The 16,687-nt window shown below is 35.6% G+C and overlaps 2 protein-coding genes across 2 annotated transcripts; both read right to left on the bottom strand.

Annotated features, from left to right (window-relative positions):
• Positions 1 to 733: 733 nt before the first annotated feature.
• LOC114524206 (UPF0061 protein YdiU-like) lies at positions 734 to 10,400 on the bottom strand. The gene is made up of 17 exons (XM_028545343.1): positions 9,912 to 10,400; positions 9,404 to 9,468; positions 9,178 to 9,234; positions 8,495 to 8,593; positions 7,784 to 7,851; positions 7,149 to 7,236; positions 6,974 to 7,040; positions 6,759 to 6,831; positions 5,911 to 5,994; positions 5,660 to 5,780; positions 5,214 to 5,258; positions 4,078 to 4,159; positions 3,644 to 3,819; positions 3,071 to 3,117; positions 2,239 to 2,318; positions 2,090 to 2,134; positions 734 to 1,690 (listed from the first exon to the last, which is right to left on the bottom strand). The coding sequence occupies exons 1-17, from the start codon at positions 10,323 to 10,325 to the stop codon at positions 1,613 to 1,615; spliced, it is 1,689 nt and encodes a 562-aa protein (XP_028401144.1). The 5' UTR covers positions 10,326 to 10,400; the 3' UTR covers positions 734 to 1,612.
• An 838-nt stretch (positions 10,401 to 11,238) lies between these two features.
• Positions 11,239 to 16,180, bottom strand: LOC114524268 (spermatogenesis-associated protein 48-like). Its single transcript, XM_028545415.1, has 9 exons — positions 15,741 to 16,180; positions 15,554 to 15,624; positions 14,762 to 14,847; positions 13,430 to 13,568; positions 12,786 to 12,862; positions 12,136 to 12,177; positions 11,894 to 11,998; positions 11,661 to 11,768; positions 11,239 to 11,536 (listed from the first exon to the last, which is right to left on the bottom strand). Exons 1-9 carry the CDS (start codon positions 16,024 to 16,026, stop codon positions 11,425 to 11,427), a joined length of 1,026 nt encoding a protein of 341 aa, XP_028401216.1. The 5' UTR covers positions 16,027 to 16,180; the 3' UTR covers positions 11,239 to 11,424.
• Between the last annotated feature and the right edge of the window lie 507 nt (positions 16,181 to 16,687).

Here is a 16,687-nt window from a genome sequence, read left to right on the forward strand (position 1 = left end):
AGAAATACGCTACGTTACACTACGATTGAAGTGGAAAACAGGCCTTAAGGTTATGATTAGAATCGAACACACGAGCAAATTGTGTACATGAAACATACAATAACTTTATTGATCACTGTCATCGAACTTTGAGTTTCCGCGTAATTTAACATGCACGATAAAGACTCTTTGTCATGTGCTTATAGCCATTAGTTTGTAATAAAACATATTTTTAAATCCCAGAAATATATTAATTGTTGACGTAATATCAACTTAATATTACTTGCAGCATCTACTTCTGCAAAATATATTGTTTGCACATTATTTTTTTTATAGCTACATGCACCCTGTATATTTGGCAATCATTACGAAGGGCCATTTTAAGATTGTGGTCGCTATATTTATTGTAAAAAATATTTCCTATAGCCACGTTATATATATTTAAGGTTAGAGACTGTCATGTGGGTGTTTTGTTCACAAATAAACGCATGCGCTGACCATACAATGAATTAACGAGAAATTTCGATATTGAAATTTCGAGTTCATTGTATGGGCGGTAAGTGCGTTTATTTGTAAACAAAACACGAACATAAAGTCTTTAACACTTTTAATATACAATCTGAGTTCATTGATTGCTGCATTGAAGATTCAAGCTTCGCTGCAGGCTGTCATTTTTTGAAAAAAAACACGATTTTCACAGGTTACTGCGAATAAACTATGATTCCTGTGATCTGTAGCCAGGCAAAACGAAACCATGTGATTGATTTTGACCGATCGCGTGAGTAGATTTAGGCCAATGGACGAAGATTGTATATTAAAACGCTATATATACGCTATACTTATAACTTTGTCAGAAAAATGTTCGGAATTACGGTTTCATAATTATTAAAAACGAGTATAATTATTAAAAACGGGTTTTGTATTATCATGTAACATTTTTCGAATGGTAATATTACACAAAAATGCAGTTTTCACCTCGCCTAGCCGGGATAACTCGCTCCATGTAAACAGTTAACAAGATTTCAAATCTTTAATCTGCCTGTTGGCAAATTAGTTGCCACCTATATTTAGATTTTCTCTTCAACTTTTACAACTACAGTTCAGTAGACTGCTACACTCCAAACATCAATATTTCTTTTGTATTATACAGTGATTTAAATTAATTATGCATATCACTTGCAATCACTGGCAAATACTGGAATTTGATTGCCTAAATTGAGAGTGATTTTGAGCATTATTTGCACCCTTTCTCAATAAATTATTGTAAAAATTGTTGATTATGATCATTTGCAATAATTCCAAATTGTACTGTTTTTAATAATTATTTTGAAGTTCATAAAATCTTTGTATCTTTTAATTACAAAAAACGTATAACTAATAAGAAAAAAAAAGTCGTGCAATGATCATAATCGTGGTTAACAAATTTCCTGATTTTCGATTACATGGACACGATGTGTATGTGTATGCAGTTTGTCCTACCACCGGTCGTTGAACATGCATATATAACTTAATAGCTAATATGTACGTTTTACCTCTCGCCAAAAAACAACAAACCACACAAAATACTCCGAGAATCGTTGACGAAAGTTAACGCTGGAACTATAGAGAGGTATGGTTAAAAGGGGGAATCGGATTATGACGAACAGCTTACGCGCAGTTTTGATGCCCACGAAGGTGGACGCGACGAGTACCCAGAACGTTCAGCGATTTCCTATACATGAAGAAAAAATATAACATGAATAAAAAAAATAAATGGGCCACCGTTTTATTCTGATGGGTATAGTAAGATCATATATTTAGTTGAAATAAACACGACCCTTTAGAATATATATAGCTATTACAGCTGATTAAGAGGATTACTGATATATATATATATATACGAACAAACAATAGCGTCAGTGATCGGCCGGTAGCACCATTTTAACTCGCGTGTTTGGACGATAATTTTCGAGAGAGAAAGAGAAAAACTGAATAAAAGCACCCCGGGGTTTAAACTGAGCATGTCATAATTTATGCAACGAATATATAGGATGTGTTAGCCAGCCAGTCAGTCTTTCAATATATAAAGTTGAAAATATGGAAGTCATCTGTCAAGTGGTATAATTCTAACCTGACTAACAAAAGGATTTTCGAGAATCTTAAGCAAATTTCGAACCTGAAATGTAAATAGAAAAAAATATGACATATCGAATGAATACTCTGCTTTTCAATAATTTGAATTTTTATCAATTCTGATTGCTGAAACAGAGTGAAGCATACCTCAGAAAAGTCATCGATTTCAGTCATTTTTATTGCTTTTTCAGCCATCCAGTTTCGCAGAATATATAGAGGGTTACGTTCTAAAAAACCGACAAACTAAAAATTACCGTACGCGTGAAACTATAACAAAAAATATAATTGCTTAGTATAGCCAAGCAAAGTTCGCGATCGATTTAGGCAAATGGCGTTCTATAACCAAATAATTTATACAAATGACACAGGGAATAGAAGTGCAATAATAATAATTACATAGACTTGTGCACAAGGTCCAAACGCATGATTAAACACCGCTACCTGCTCTATCCGAACGCGAAAACTTTTTGCCTATTATTTGCCATATTTATTTATTATTATGTTATTTAAAATTATAGGTTGCCAACAAATTGCCAAAAAATTGCTAAAGGCCTCCCTCCCATAAATAGCGTATAAGCCGCCTAATAAAAGGTACGCCGTCGTACTACATCCTCATATATACGATACATACTACATGCTCAAATTATGTTATTTCATCATATTATATGCTGGTAAATGATTTTGCAACAATTCCATATCTCTAGACAGAATTAGTACCCTCGCACGGCGCCGGCTCGGATATGAATAATTATCATAACAATAAAAGTGGCAAAATTTACTCAAAATTTAATCGTCACGCCTAACTGTTTTGCAATGCATGGTATTATAGGAAGTAATTCCCTGCAGTTCCTGGCAATTTCTTTTCTATTTTTACCCAATTAAATTCCTCAGGTTACGTAGGTCACGCGTTCATTGATGAATCCGCGAACACATGAGGATTGCATGTGAACACGAGCTAGAGTGTAGCTACTGTACTTACCTTTCATTCTATTTTGTCTTTTAATATCGTTGTCATTCTCACCATTACTACATCGATATCGGAAAAATATTTAAAAAACTCACTTAATACCCATCGTATGCCATATTTCAACCTATTTTTCATCAACTATGCATAAATCTCCGAAGGGCCGGTTGCTTGAAAGGTGTTTAACTTAAACGGGGAAGAAGTTAAAAATGGAAAACAACTGAGCTAAAAATTTGGATGCAGATAATTTTATTTTATAAAATGTAGGTTCAGTCATTCACAAGTTGTATGAGAGTGTTTTTAAACTTTGGCATATCTAATGTTCAAGCTAAACGCCTTTAGAACAACCGGTCGCAGGGGAACTTTCACTTGTTTCGACCAAATGTTTCTTATATCTGGCGAGTGCCCTTATTTTGAGATTGTTTGATCAATTATATCTACCACCCATATATACAATTTCATTAATTAATACCAATGCAATTTGTTGTAAAATTATTAAAAAAATAAATAAAACATTTAAAAGTATTCCACCCTGCATCTGCATGCATATAATGCTAAATAGCTGCATGCATGTATTTTGCTACATACTGTAAAAGTAGTCTTCTGTGATAGTGATTAAGCCACTCCTTCCAATTCCTATGTTTTGATAAATCAGACAATGCCCAGTGTTCTTTAATAATCTCAGGATCATTTTGTTCACGAAGCGTACGTTCGCTTAAACCTCGAAAAGTCATCGTGAAGTCAGCCTTGGTTTCACGCATCATCTGCAAGATTAAACTATTATTGACACCATATTTGATGACTGTAGCACAATGAAGAATCTCCCGCGTTGTGAGCAGAATATAATCTATACGAAAATCTCCAATACCTATTCGGATTTTTTGTGTTTTTATAAAACATCATAAGAGAGAAAATCCATCAGAAAAGTACGGAGAAATACATGATTATACTAGCAACTGCAGTCTGAAAGCAACTACTACCGTTCAAGGGAAATTATTAGAAGATAATATATTTTGCTCTACCGTTAACAGTTTTTCGACCAGTAATGCATCGTCTGGCATTTCATTCAACAGTCCCAGTTTAAGTCGAAATAATTCATTGTATCTATATCAAGAAAACAGCAGTCGTTATGGTTTATTTGATCTCACACCTAAATAAATTATATCCATCGCTAAACATTACAGTCTTAGTTGTAACGCACATGTACCCATGCATAGGAAATTATTGACTTCAGTTCGTATAGCATATATTCGTGTGTTCGAACCGCATTAACCCTAAGGTTCGTCAAAAAATACTTTGTTATGCGTTCTTTTTTAAATAATTATAACTCATTTTAATTAATTTGTGTATGCGTGTCCTTCGATTATTGTTTGGCTGGACTTCTAATTGTTAAAGTTTTCTTAATTAACAAATATAGTTTATTCGTTTAATTATTCATCTATATACCGTAGGGTGGCTTATATACGGCAATTTGCTATTTCGTTTTTTGGAAATACCCTTTATGTCTAATATAAATATGCTTGAACCACCATGAGGTTAGTTTGAAGGCATATAACATCTGTATGTGTACGATTAGGAATATGTCATCGCATAAAAGCACCAAGTAAATTTAAAATTTCGCCACTCATTGCCCGAAAATTAAAAATACGAGGGAAATTAGAGAGGCCTATATGCAATTAACTATAACAAAAAAATGGCGGATGTACATTTTACCAGAATGCATTGCGGTTGTTTAAAAAGTAGTTTATTTGTAGTTTAAAAAAGCTGACTTTTACGAAGTTTTTTTCGCTGAGTTAAAATTTCACGCCATTAGGAGTTTTTCTTGCCATCTTTTCTCAGTCAATCATTCTTAATGCCGCAATGCATTCTGGTAAAATGTACATGCTGCCATCTTTTTTGTTACGGTCAATTACATGTTGATAGTCATAGGCGTCAATCGTTCGTTTCGTACGTAATTGAGGGGGGCATATTCATATATTCTCTTATGCCAGGCTTATCTCTATTGAAAGTGAAATTGTTTTCAAAAGAAATTAGCCAGGCATAGCAGATAGGAATATATGAGAACGGTCCCCTCTTAATTAATGTTCGATTGACAGCAATGTTAATAATAATTATATAGGTGCAATTATCCTCATTTGATAACTATTTCGAAACTTACTTTCGCGTGAATATACTTGAGTAATTCTTCAATATATCTGAAGACCTAAATTGTAAATAAATGTAGTAAAAGAAAGAAAGTTAGAATAAAACATTATTGTCATGCTAGTACGAGACCATAATTGTAACATATATCTATAGCCACAGGGAAACATGCTTACAACATTTCTATTACAATATTTTGACTTCAGTGCTATAAAGTCTGCGTTCTTCTCACCAGTGTCTGGTGTAAATGTAACAAAAGACCGTGCAATAAGCAACTTTTTTCTGAATTCATAGTATAAGCATAACAATGCCACCTAAAACCTTATTGCAGACCACTAGTACGTAGATTTACTGCTGGTGGCTGAACAGTAACCTGGGAAATGGCCGATGAAATGCTATCATGCACCTGCACCTTCCCACCTTTTATGAGAGTTTTTATAAAAAGAAAAATTGAAGTAGTACCTTTTCTCGCTAATTAGCGGAGCCAAAGCGAGACGTAGTTTGTTCAAGTTGAAATATCCAACATCAGGTTGATTTTCATAGCTATAACGACCTTCGTCATCGGATGTATTAGGCACAAACTCTAGAAAATTGTGTTAATGTTGTAAATGTTATGAAACTAGAATACACTGTAAAAACTGGTTGGTTAAAATAATGTAATGATATTATGTATGCATGCATGATGCCTTATAGAAATATTAAAGAACATGTACTTGGATTGTATCCATCCATAAACCCAAAAGGTCCGTAATCGATTGTGATAGACATCAAACTGAAGTTATCAGTATTACAAACACCTGAAAATGAAAGATTCAAACTTAATCATTGCAGCCTACTTGAATCGCCTATGGAAAGTATTTGTGATGGTATATATAGTAGGATATTGCAGACTGAAAGAGCATTGTAAATTATATGTTGTAAATTACGGAAAATATAGCCATGCGAGCTTCACAAATTTTGCATATTTTTGTATTACGGCCGGAAATGTGTAACTAATTTTTTGACGTTTTTAAACGGTCTTAATCTCGAGTGGAATCATACACTATCATACACAACTCAGTGTACTGGCAAGAGCACTGCACCGGCATCGCATAAGCGTAGGTTCGATTCCTGCCGGAGGACCGATATATAGTTCACTATTTTTTCTCAACTGCATGCTCCTGGCTTGAGTTGCGTATGATTCCACCCGAAATTACGACCATTTAAAAAACCTTTAGAATTTACCTACAAATTCGTAATTGATTTACCTGTAACTAATTTAGTTACACATAATTCGGCACGTAATACCAAAGTATACAAAATATGCCAACTTCGCATTGCTATATTTGCCGCAATTTACAGAATTTTGCATTAACTACGCTCTTTCTAGCCTTCGTAGTTTATTTCCTTCTTGTTACTCCTACCAAAAATATTTTTGAGGAATGTTTTGATAAAACTCGACTCAATTCTGTTAATCCTGGCGCTATCTGCGTTAGGATCTTCTCATTGATTAGGGAGTTCAATGTCACTTTTAGTTTCAAATTTTTTAATCAATAATTTATACAGCCTAATGGTCACTCACCATGAGCAAAACCAACAGATTGCCATTTTGCAATCATATCCGCTGTGTTGTGTACTACATCAGCAAAGAATTCCTACAAGGAACGGGAAAATCAGAATTAATTAATAAAAATATGACGTAGCTAAAGAGATTCTTAGCTTCAGAATTGTTCAAAATCTATGGCACAAAAAAACCAGCCGGAAGGAAACCCGCATGGTTCCAAATCACAATCGTACTTCATATTTGTTTTTGCGAACATCTAGATGAGAGAAGTGCTGCTCTATTATGAAGTCAACTGTTTTCCTAAAAAAATATTAAAACCTTATTAACTATTTTTGCAAACATTGTCGGGATGGCTCTCACTGTCTGTAGTCGACATGCAGCGCCATGCAAATACAAATCTTGTCTTACCTCAACAAGCCTATCTCGCCATTCAGGGTGAGAACTTCTAATGATCCAATACGAAACCAAGAATGCGCGAGCCTCAGAACGACAGCGACTGTCAAATATAGGAAAAATCGATAGGAATTTTTTAAAAAATGTAGCCAAATCTATTCAACGTCGTTTCATCCATTTTCTATACCGGCTAGTTACACCAAGTATAGCTTCAAATTATTGACATGTGACTAGCACTGGGTACACAGCGGTCGCGCAACTTAATTCTCCAAGCAGAAGAATGTTGACAATGTAAATATCCCTATTTCAAAACTAGCTAATTTAGTGAGAAAGGATGTGCGATCCAGCGCTTTTCATGATCAGTGATGGTTAATCGCCTTTCATAATTCGCTCATTTTGCACAAGCCTAGAGGCTGTTTTGAGATGTTAATTGGCATGCATGTCCGGTTTTGAACTTAGAAAATGACCCCCAGTTGATTAATTTTAATTTATTGGAAAAATAGCACATTTTTAACGAGTGTTTCGGGAAGCCTGATCGAGTCCTTCTCCAACTCTACACTGGCCCTATGATCAGGCATACACTTGCAACTGGATCAGTTGTTAATATAACAGGAAAGATGAGCATACAGTGATTATGTGCATACACTTACTGCGTTCTTTATTTGGATGACCATCATAAAATTGGTCCCTCCAAACCTCGTCTTGGCCCACTATTAAACTAAACAATTAAAAAAACATTCAGTGAGTAAATTAATTTTCAAAAAAAAGGTTAAGATGTTTACTCAAGTAAGGTAATTTCAATCACAGTACATTATGCTCATGATATATGCCAAAAAATGTCGACAAAAATGAGAAAGTACAGTGTTATACGATTCAGGGCATTTACTTATACTAGAAATACATGCATGTAGTAATTAAACCCTCACCTCGCCAATTTAAAACTGCACATATATTATGAAATGATTCAAATGTGTTGATAGATTTACAGTCGACTTTGAGATTTGAAGTGATATTTTGTTTCATTAATATAATTAAAATTCACACTTTTCAAAAATTTTTCGTCGCTCAGTCTTCAACTGTTTCTGTGTTGTTTAAAAGGTTAATAAATATTGACTTGTTGCAAAATGACAGTTAAATAATTTGCTGACGATCGTAATAAAATACAATGTGTTTCAGCATCAAAATAATAATCATGTTAGCTACCGGTACTTAGAATTATCCAGTGTGGGAGTCACAGGATATACGGGAATGTCAGGAAATGATCATTACCGTTTTGTTGAGAATCTGGCTTCTGATTGGCTGGGTGTTTTACTCAGATCAGCAATCAGTGTGCTGGTTCAGGGTAAGTGTGATCAAAGTACCTTGCAGCTCTACTTGTTGGAATACCCAAGTAATGCATTGCCTCACTTGCAAGAAACTCTCGAACTGATGACCTCACAACTGCTCTACCATCTCCATGCCTTCAAAAAGAGATCAGGTTTTAATAAATCAATTCAAGGTGTAATGTATTCACAGTTTAGAGGACATGCATGCAGATGCATGTACCACATGCATGCAGATGCATGTACCTCGATCATTTAATTTTATATAATGTTTGCCAGTTCTAACATTTATTCACATAGTGCAATACATAAACTATACTGCTGAGAGGCAGTTTGCAAACAAAACATGGCCATGGATGGGCCAGTAGGTTATCAATGACAAACATGCAATTTATGAAGACCAGCTGTAATATATCTCTCCAGTAGGTATATTTGCATAATAAATCATTATATTCTGCCAATTACCATATGACCTACCTTAACAAGGTATTGATATATAACAAATGGTAAACAAGACATTAAACTTAATGGGGAAAGTTGTATATAAAAGACTAGTTAACTTTTAAGTGCAGTTAAGGACAGAATTGGTCAAGCAGAGTGTTGTATTATTCTGAGTGAACTAGGATTTAACAATGAAAATTTAGTTAAATTAGGTATACATTTTATACAGCTGACCCCTGCTGTTAATTTTACTACTGCAATTTTACTAATTGAGAAGTTACCTTGAGTAAGGGGTTCTTCCTGAACCTTTAAGTTGCAGTTCCCATCTTCTGCCGTGCCTGAAACACAAATAAATATATAATTCATAAAATCATTGATACTTAAATTGTTTCATGTGTGCAGATTTCAATCAAATATCAAATTTTATGTGGTGTATAGTGAATTAGGATTGTAATATAATTAATTAACATAACATTATCTAATTTATACTGGCGCAGCATACCGCACCTGTTTACATATTCACCCAATAGAATAGCACGCCCATCACCAAGCTGCCCAGCCCAACTTCCAAACTATAAAATAAATATGGTAATTATTTAATTTTCAGTATAAACAGGTCAATTCAAATCTGTCTTAAAAAATCACAAAGTCCTAAACCAAATATTCTAGTAATCTGTATCATTTTAGGTAATACCACCTAATTAGCTTGAATTATATAAAAATATGCGAGAATTAAGACAATTAAGCTACAATTCAATATTTTATTGCATTCAAAAGATGCTTTCTGGTATATATATTTTATAGATAATTCTCTTTGTCTTTCACAAAAATAGCAGAAAATGCATGGCACTGGATCTGCTTACTTAAATGCCAGAATCACCCATAATCAGTTAATAAGCTGGTAATAATCATACCATGCACCACATAATTCGCCATATATTCATACCATGCACCATATAATCATGCAGTTCTTGATTAACTATACCATCTGATTGTAAGCCACAATTCTGCATACCTGGTGTCCACCATATCTATGTGCAATTGGTGTTGATGATGGTAAAATATAGTTCCCACCAGCAAATTCAGCAAAATATGGCAATTCTACGATTTTCCCTGGATCAAGATCAAGGATATTTGCCAGAACATCATCGGAAATTGCAACCAATTTGATTTTTTTGCTCAATTTTATTGGGTCAACAATTGAAAATGACACATCATTTGTGACTCCAATAAAACCACTTCTCTGCTTTCGACATGGAAGTGCTTTGCAGAGAAGTGAGGGTGAAAATTGCCATTTATTTAATTCCAGTAAGTTGTACGCAGGACACAATTTGAGTGGGACAAATTGTATCTGGTATAGAGAACCAGTCTCTTGTAAAAACCAAGTAAATGAAGTAATATATATTATAAATATGTTTGAATATTTCATACCAGAATACAAACTACAAAACCGTTCCTTTGAATTTCGCCTTTCATTGATAATAGACGAAAGTCTAAATAATTTTCTTGCAGCGACAACCTGCAGGTGGGGTAGTTGTACAATGCAATGCCTCTGGTATTTACACCCGCATATTCCATAATAGCGAAATAAAGTCGGGTTCAATACTCAGGCAATTGTATGCAAATTATTTCAACCTGTTTCCACAGTGACGGACCTCACGGTTGTTGCAACCATTCCTTCATAATTTTCTTATTAATATGTCACATTACCGCTTAACATGAACTAGGGGCGAGACTGATGTATCAATGGGCGTAGGAGCATCCAGAGATTGGGGGGGACCAACTTCGAGGGGCACGTTTGGTCACTATGGTTTGATTGCCATAGCTGCAAGGACACCTCTAGTGTGGTCAGGGCCGCCCAGAAAATTTTGGGGTGTAACAAAGGTATTTTTTGTGAGATATATAGTACTCCCCACAGTTTTGAGTGCAGCAAATGCGATTTCCTGCGTTTTGGGAGTGAGATTGTGGGTAAGTGTATGTGGGCAAATATATTTGGGCATATGCGTAGAAAACAAAAAGGGCGCATTAGTTTCTCCAAAAATGCATTTTTGGTCACAAAAAGAGTATTTTGGTCACAAAGAGGCACTTTTGGTTTTAAAAAAATTTGGGGGGGGACCCTTCCTAGGCATTCGAGAAAATAAGTCACACGGAGCTCTTGCATCGATAGATGGGGCCGATTGTATAAACGGCAGTTAACTTTTCCTAATTCCTATACTATAGGTAGTGCGAGAATTGCCCAATCAGAATCGTGTAGTTTCAAGTTACGATATAAGTTTGCTTCTCAACCTATGAGTTAAAAAACCTAGCCCCTATAGAGTAGAAAAATTTAAAAAATTGTACAAATATATTTGGTCAATTATTTCACATGGAGTGTACCAAAATTTTTACTATAGCGACAAAGCTTGGCACAGCGGTGACTTAAGGAACAAAATGTGTTTATCAGTGAAACTGATGTTCTGTTGTACCCATTTTCAAGTGAGCCTCGATGCACACTCAGAAAAACACACATAATCATGATGATCGAACACTTAATACACTTGGTTGAAAGGGTTGAACGGACGAGTTAGTGTAACCATTCGTGACATGGGCGCCGATTTCTTGTACGGTGATTTGCTGTTACACTGTCCTTCCTCGTGTGGTCTATATATACACAAAAAAGAGAAAGACAGTGAAAATTGAAATGCACATGCAAACATTTTTACGCATTTAATTTCTTTAAAAAACTTGTTATCATTCTTAGGTGTATACATTATACACTGTGTACCTGTATGTGTTCGCGGTTGTGCTCCTCAGATGCTCAGGATCGTTGACACAAGCTGGTGTGTGGTCGTAAAACAGTACACAACCCGCGTACCCTGGAATATTGCCTTTTCTAAAAAAATGTTTTGATGTTATAATTTTGTATTGTTGTAATTTTTGCACCAGTGTTTTCGTGCATCATATATATGCACGTTATAAGCCTTGTAGTGCATATATGCAAATTAAAATTAAACTTGCCTGGCAGTGTAAGTGTATCTCGGTTTTAATGTTCGTTGTTTGTTCGATGAATAGAACGAAGACTTTGGATCATCCATTTCCCCAGGACCGCCACTCACATAACCCCTATACAAACCACGCAAATCGTACTTCGATATAGTAACTATATAATATGTCATGTGTCCGGTGGTTGTCATGCAGCCGGGCGTTACCGAACAAGACCACGTTTTACTGTTTTGCACGGAAGCATTATCATGGCTTACATGTATCCTGGCAAATGAGCAATCTTCCTATGTGGCGAACAGCTAGAAAATTGATAAGAAATGTATTAAATATAATTATGATCAATAGGAATAATTAAAATTTGGCATGCAGAATAAGGTTGCGTGCTACAGCCTGCATGGATAGTGTTAATGGCAACGAGATATCTTTATCGAAACAGCTGAGAGATTATGGTATTTTGCATTTTCTCGTAGAATATGCACATCATAAAAAACATTTTGCATGTGAAATCCAGAAATTCGTGTGATATTATATACATACACGAAATTTAATTTTGTGGGAAAGCGACACGCCTGAGAGGCAAGTTTTTGCACAAATTTAGAAGGATTTTCCAACATTCATGATTTCATTTACATGTGTGTAGATATCCATATACCAACACAGTCACAGAAAATGTTTTATATCACTACCTAACCATTCCAGTGAAAGAACACTGTAATTGCGAGATAGGCAAAAAAAAATGCATTGCATAGGCTATTTTTAGGGGAAATTTTTTTAACCCCTTGAACTGCGCGTGTATCCAACTATATCAGTGTCAAGTGCGTATACTTTGTCATTGAAACTGATCTTTTTTTCCTATAGAATTAACGAACATGTGGTTAACGTCAAAAGATACAAAATTATTGCTTACAAACTGACTGGTCCAGGTGCGTGGTGTCCGTCCCTTGTTTGATTATAATCCCACGAAAACGGTCTGCTTCCAATTACCTAAAAAAGCATAGGGAATAATTAACATTTGTTTGCCAAAGTGGATGTTGTTTTATCATCTATACGAGTATGGCTAGTGCACGACTATACGAGTACGGAATTCCTCACTATTTTTCTCTGTTGCAATGAAAGCGTTATAGAATTTTTTCTTCGCCACTTTGCAGATTTTCTCACCTTTTCTTACTTTAAAGTCTACTGAACAAAACAAATACTCAGGAGATATGCCATTCTTTTGTCCACATCCCTTCACATCAAAACTGAATAGATCGGCAATGTGAAGTGTCATTATACTAAGGGTTTCCATGCAGCGCTTGCATGCCCTGAAACGATGGGATTGATTCCCTGATAGTCCTATCTGGAGGTAATATAGATGCAGACATAGATTCATGTCGTAATGTGAATTGATATTTCTAGTAATATACACAACTTTTATTTATCTGCGTTGCATTATTTTACATCTTCAATGTATTTTCTCACATTTAATGTTTATCATTATGTTATCGGTGTTAATTTGTTTATATATCGAGGCTGTTACCTAGCTCCATGTAATATAGCATATTCACCTACCTGCCACTTTTCGTTCCTAGGTTCATAACGTTTTAATTCATATCGATGGGACACCGTGTCTGCATTCAACTCTTTGCTAGTTTTAGGAGGAGCAGGTGACCGATTTATCCTTTTGTGCCAGTCGACACCTTGGTAAAGCCTGAGACAAAAATGCGTACTTATATAATCGTTCACGAAAAAGAGCAAATAGTGAAATGCTAAAATATAACAATTTTTCCACCCTATACATGCAGTTTGTTGTTCTCGGTTGATACTGGGTAACGAACAAGGTAAGCTTGATTTCATAATTATTTAGTTATGATGTCCAGGGTGGATTAAAACTGAACGGAACCTGCATGCATTAATTACTCTTAAACAAATTCTTACGTTTAAGGCTGCATTCCACTGTCGCGTTTTTTGCACGTACGCATACGCACGTAAAAGTTTAGCTCAGCCAAATATGCATTTTTTAATACATAAGAGATGCCTGCGGAAGAGGCTAGTGCGTGCATGCGTTGAACTCGTTTGTTTCTGCCCGCAAAATATCAACGCCCGCCATATTTGCCCGGAAAAGGGACTGCAGGGGAGGTAGTTTGTTTGGGGATCGATATTTAAACAAGACGCCGGCTTAGGCGTACACTCGTGCTCTAGGGATTGTGTTCTAGGGACTTAATAGCATTACTTGAGGGACACAATCATGGCGTGTTGTGGGAACCTATAGCGTAAGTTAAGGCTTTATGGTTACCCTGGCCTGGGAGGACTTACACGACAAAAATGTATCACACAAGTATAAAATAATACATTTACATTATTATCACAATTCACAAATGCCGATTATAGGTAGCCTATAAACAATCCGCACGGCGTGACATATTACTGTTTCAATGCTTCTATTATATCCATATTGACTGCAGACTGCAGTGTTTTAGTTCCGACGAAAGCTTTCAAAAATCTAGTTTAATAGTATTGATTCGCACTTGTTCGTAATGTCAGTCGACGGTTCAAACATTTAGGTATTAATAAGTGTGATATTAGCATTTGTAGGAAAAACTGCGAAAACATCGATCATATATCTTGCTTTCATATAGGAATTTAAAAATATACATCGCACCAAGGAATATGCGTTAAATGTTGCACCGTAGTAATGTCTTCTGTGCAATATATTTTGCCGTATTGTTTGTAAAAGTGGCTTGTATTGTCGAATAATTACATTTCGTCATACATTACTGGGTCAAGTGCGCAATGCATTCTGGGTCATCGAGGTCCAAAACGCGACCGACACACGACGAAACCTAGACTCGTGCCCTCCTAGAGCACGAGTAAAAACAATATCTATACCAAATTTGTACTTACTTTTGTGTAGAAGTGGTGTAAAATGCTTTATTCGCAAGATAGTCTCTTAATCGAATGTCCTCTCGCACGTGAGTTGGATTTTCAACCTAAAAACGTGAATGGGTGAAGCGATTCACTAAAATAGCACAGTATATATATTTATATTGTTGCACTGTAAGTAATTTTTGATGTTATATATGTCAATATGCATGTGTAGATCGTAAAGTCGGGTTTTGCGTTTCGCAAAAGTGGTATAACTTTGAAGATCTTGAAATCTAACTGTAACATGGAGCACACAACTGAACACTCATCAATCATGGTCGCTCCATGACAGTATTTTACATATTTATTTTAGCCATACTGCTTTAGACTCGGATTCATTCAAAATCTTTTGGTCTATAGCTGATTTATATACATATATAGGCTTATGCCGTCATCATTTTTGGAATTATTGTTTTCTCGATCTCGATCTTTTATTGATCTCGTACGTACGTACCCATGCAGGGTCTTTATACGAGGTGGGTATAAAGCCTCATTTATAATGGGAGAGTGATGGACTTGTCACCATTCTACGTGAACTACAGTTAATTTTTTCAGCAATTCAGTGTAGGTAAACGATATTTTTAATAGTATGTTTAGACATAGTTATAGAGAACATACAAAAATCGATTTAAAACAATCTGTACCGATCGACAAATATTGCAATGTGCATGACAATCATGATTTGGTCATTTATAGCCATTGTAAATTAATTACGAAAATAACTTAATTTGCATTTCTGTTAGATAATTATCTTAATAATATTGTATAAACCTCCCACTGTTGACTCGTTAATCGAGATGTATCTTCTGTCCGAAAACTGACGTTGTTATCTTGCAAACTGCCTAAAACAATCATTATATATAAACATTAATCTCAAAGACATAATAATTTCTTCGTAAATTGTTGCGAACAATATTATATCTCAAAGGCCTATAATTATATGCCTATGGCTAAGTACCTGTTGTCATCTCATGAAATGCCTGGTCGCCTTCGCATGCATTTGTCGACATAGCGTTATTGTCAACGACATCTTGAGGAGTGCCGCAGCGAGCGAAAGCCCGATTGTATTCCGAGACCGGTGTGCTAACACGCGAGTCGGTTTTTGTCGCCAAACGGATTTTATCGGGGCTATCCTGATATTGTTCGCGTCCTAACAGCCGAGCGGACGAATCATACCGAAACACCGGATCAACATAAACCTTTCCCTGTGCAAGATTAGGCTGATCATAAAAAGTTACAGGCATCGCTTGAAGACGAACTAACAGTAGCTTGTGGTATTTAATAAAGCAACAATCTCCTGATTAACGAACGTTCTCGAATCGACTGAAATATAGCGATCTGAATAAACTTGTATTCCAATGCCAACTTTGTGCTCGTGTGCGATGTAAACATATTGCATTGTTGCTAAGGACAGTCGGTTCACTGGTTGCTAAGTCACTTATTAATTGCCCGCACAGCTTATACTTGTAACATGACCCGCGTACAGCGTGCTGCATCGTCTCAATGCATGAACATCACGAAATTAACTTCGCAACTAAACTGATTCGTTTTTCATTATTACGATTATTTTCCTTTTGCGGTGCTGGAGACGCTTAAGGGACATTTTTATCATTTATAGACCTGGGGCCGGTTGTTCGAAAGGCGTTTAGCTTAAACGGTGGATAAGCCAAACTTTAAAATTACTCTCATACATCTTGTGAATGACTAAATCTGCATCTTATGCATTAAATATGCACTTCCATTGACAATTAAGCTATTTACATCAAAATATTTCAGCTCAGTTGTTCAATAAATATATAGTTTCGTTCTCCATTTTGAACTTTTCGAACAACCGGCCCCTGGAGTGAGGGGGATCCATATGATTATAGACTGAATGAAGCCAAGGGTATATTTAGGGAAGACGTA

This window comes from Dendronephthya gigantea, unplaced genomic scaffold, assembly GCF_004324835.1.
Source record: "Dendronephthya gigantea isolate DGI-Jeju-01 unplaced genomic scaffold, DenGig_1.0 000030F, whole genome shotgun sequence".
NCBI classification, from domain to species: domain Eukaryota; kingdom Metazoa; phylum Cnidaria; class Anthozoa; order Malacalcyonacea; family Nephtheidae; genus Dendronephthya; species Dendronephthya gigantea.

Coding starts and splice junctions, on each gene's coding strand:
- LOC114524206 (XM_028545343.1), bottom strand. CDS start 10,325: ATGAAATATTCAAACATATTTATAATATATATTACTTCATTTACTTGG. Junction 5,995..6,758: donor ATCTGTTGGTTTTGCTCATG/GTGAGTGACCAT, acceptor TTTCATTTTCAG/GTGTTTGTAATACTGATAAC. Junction 4,160..5,213: donor TCAAGTATATTCACGCGAAA/GTAAGTTTCGAA, acceptor TTCTTGATATAG/ATACAATGAATTATTTCGAC.
- LOC114524268 (XM_028545415.1), bottom strand. CDS start 16,026: ATGCCTGTAACTTTTTATGATCAGCCTAATCTTGCACAGGGAAAGGTT. Junction 12,178..12,785: donor GCACCTGGACCAGTCAGTTT/GTAAGCAATAAT, acceptor TCAATTTTCTAG/CTGTTCGCCACATAGGAAGA. Junction 11,999..12,135: donor GCTCATTTGCCAGGATACAT/GTAAGCCATGAT, acceptor TGGTTTGTATAG/GGGTTATGTGAGTGGCGGTC.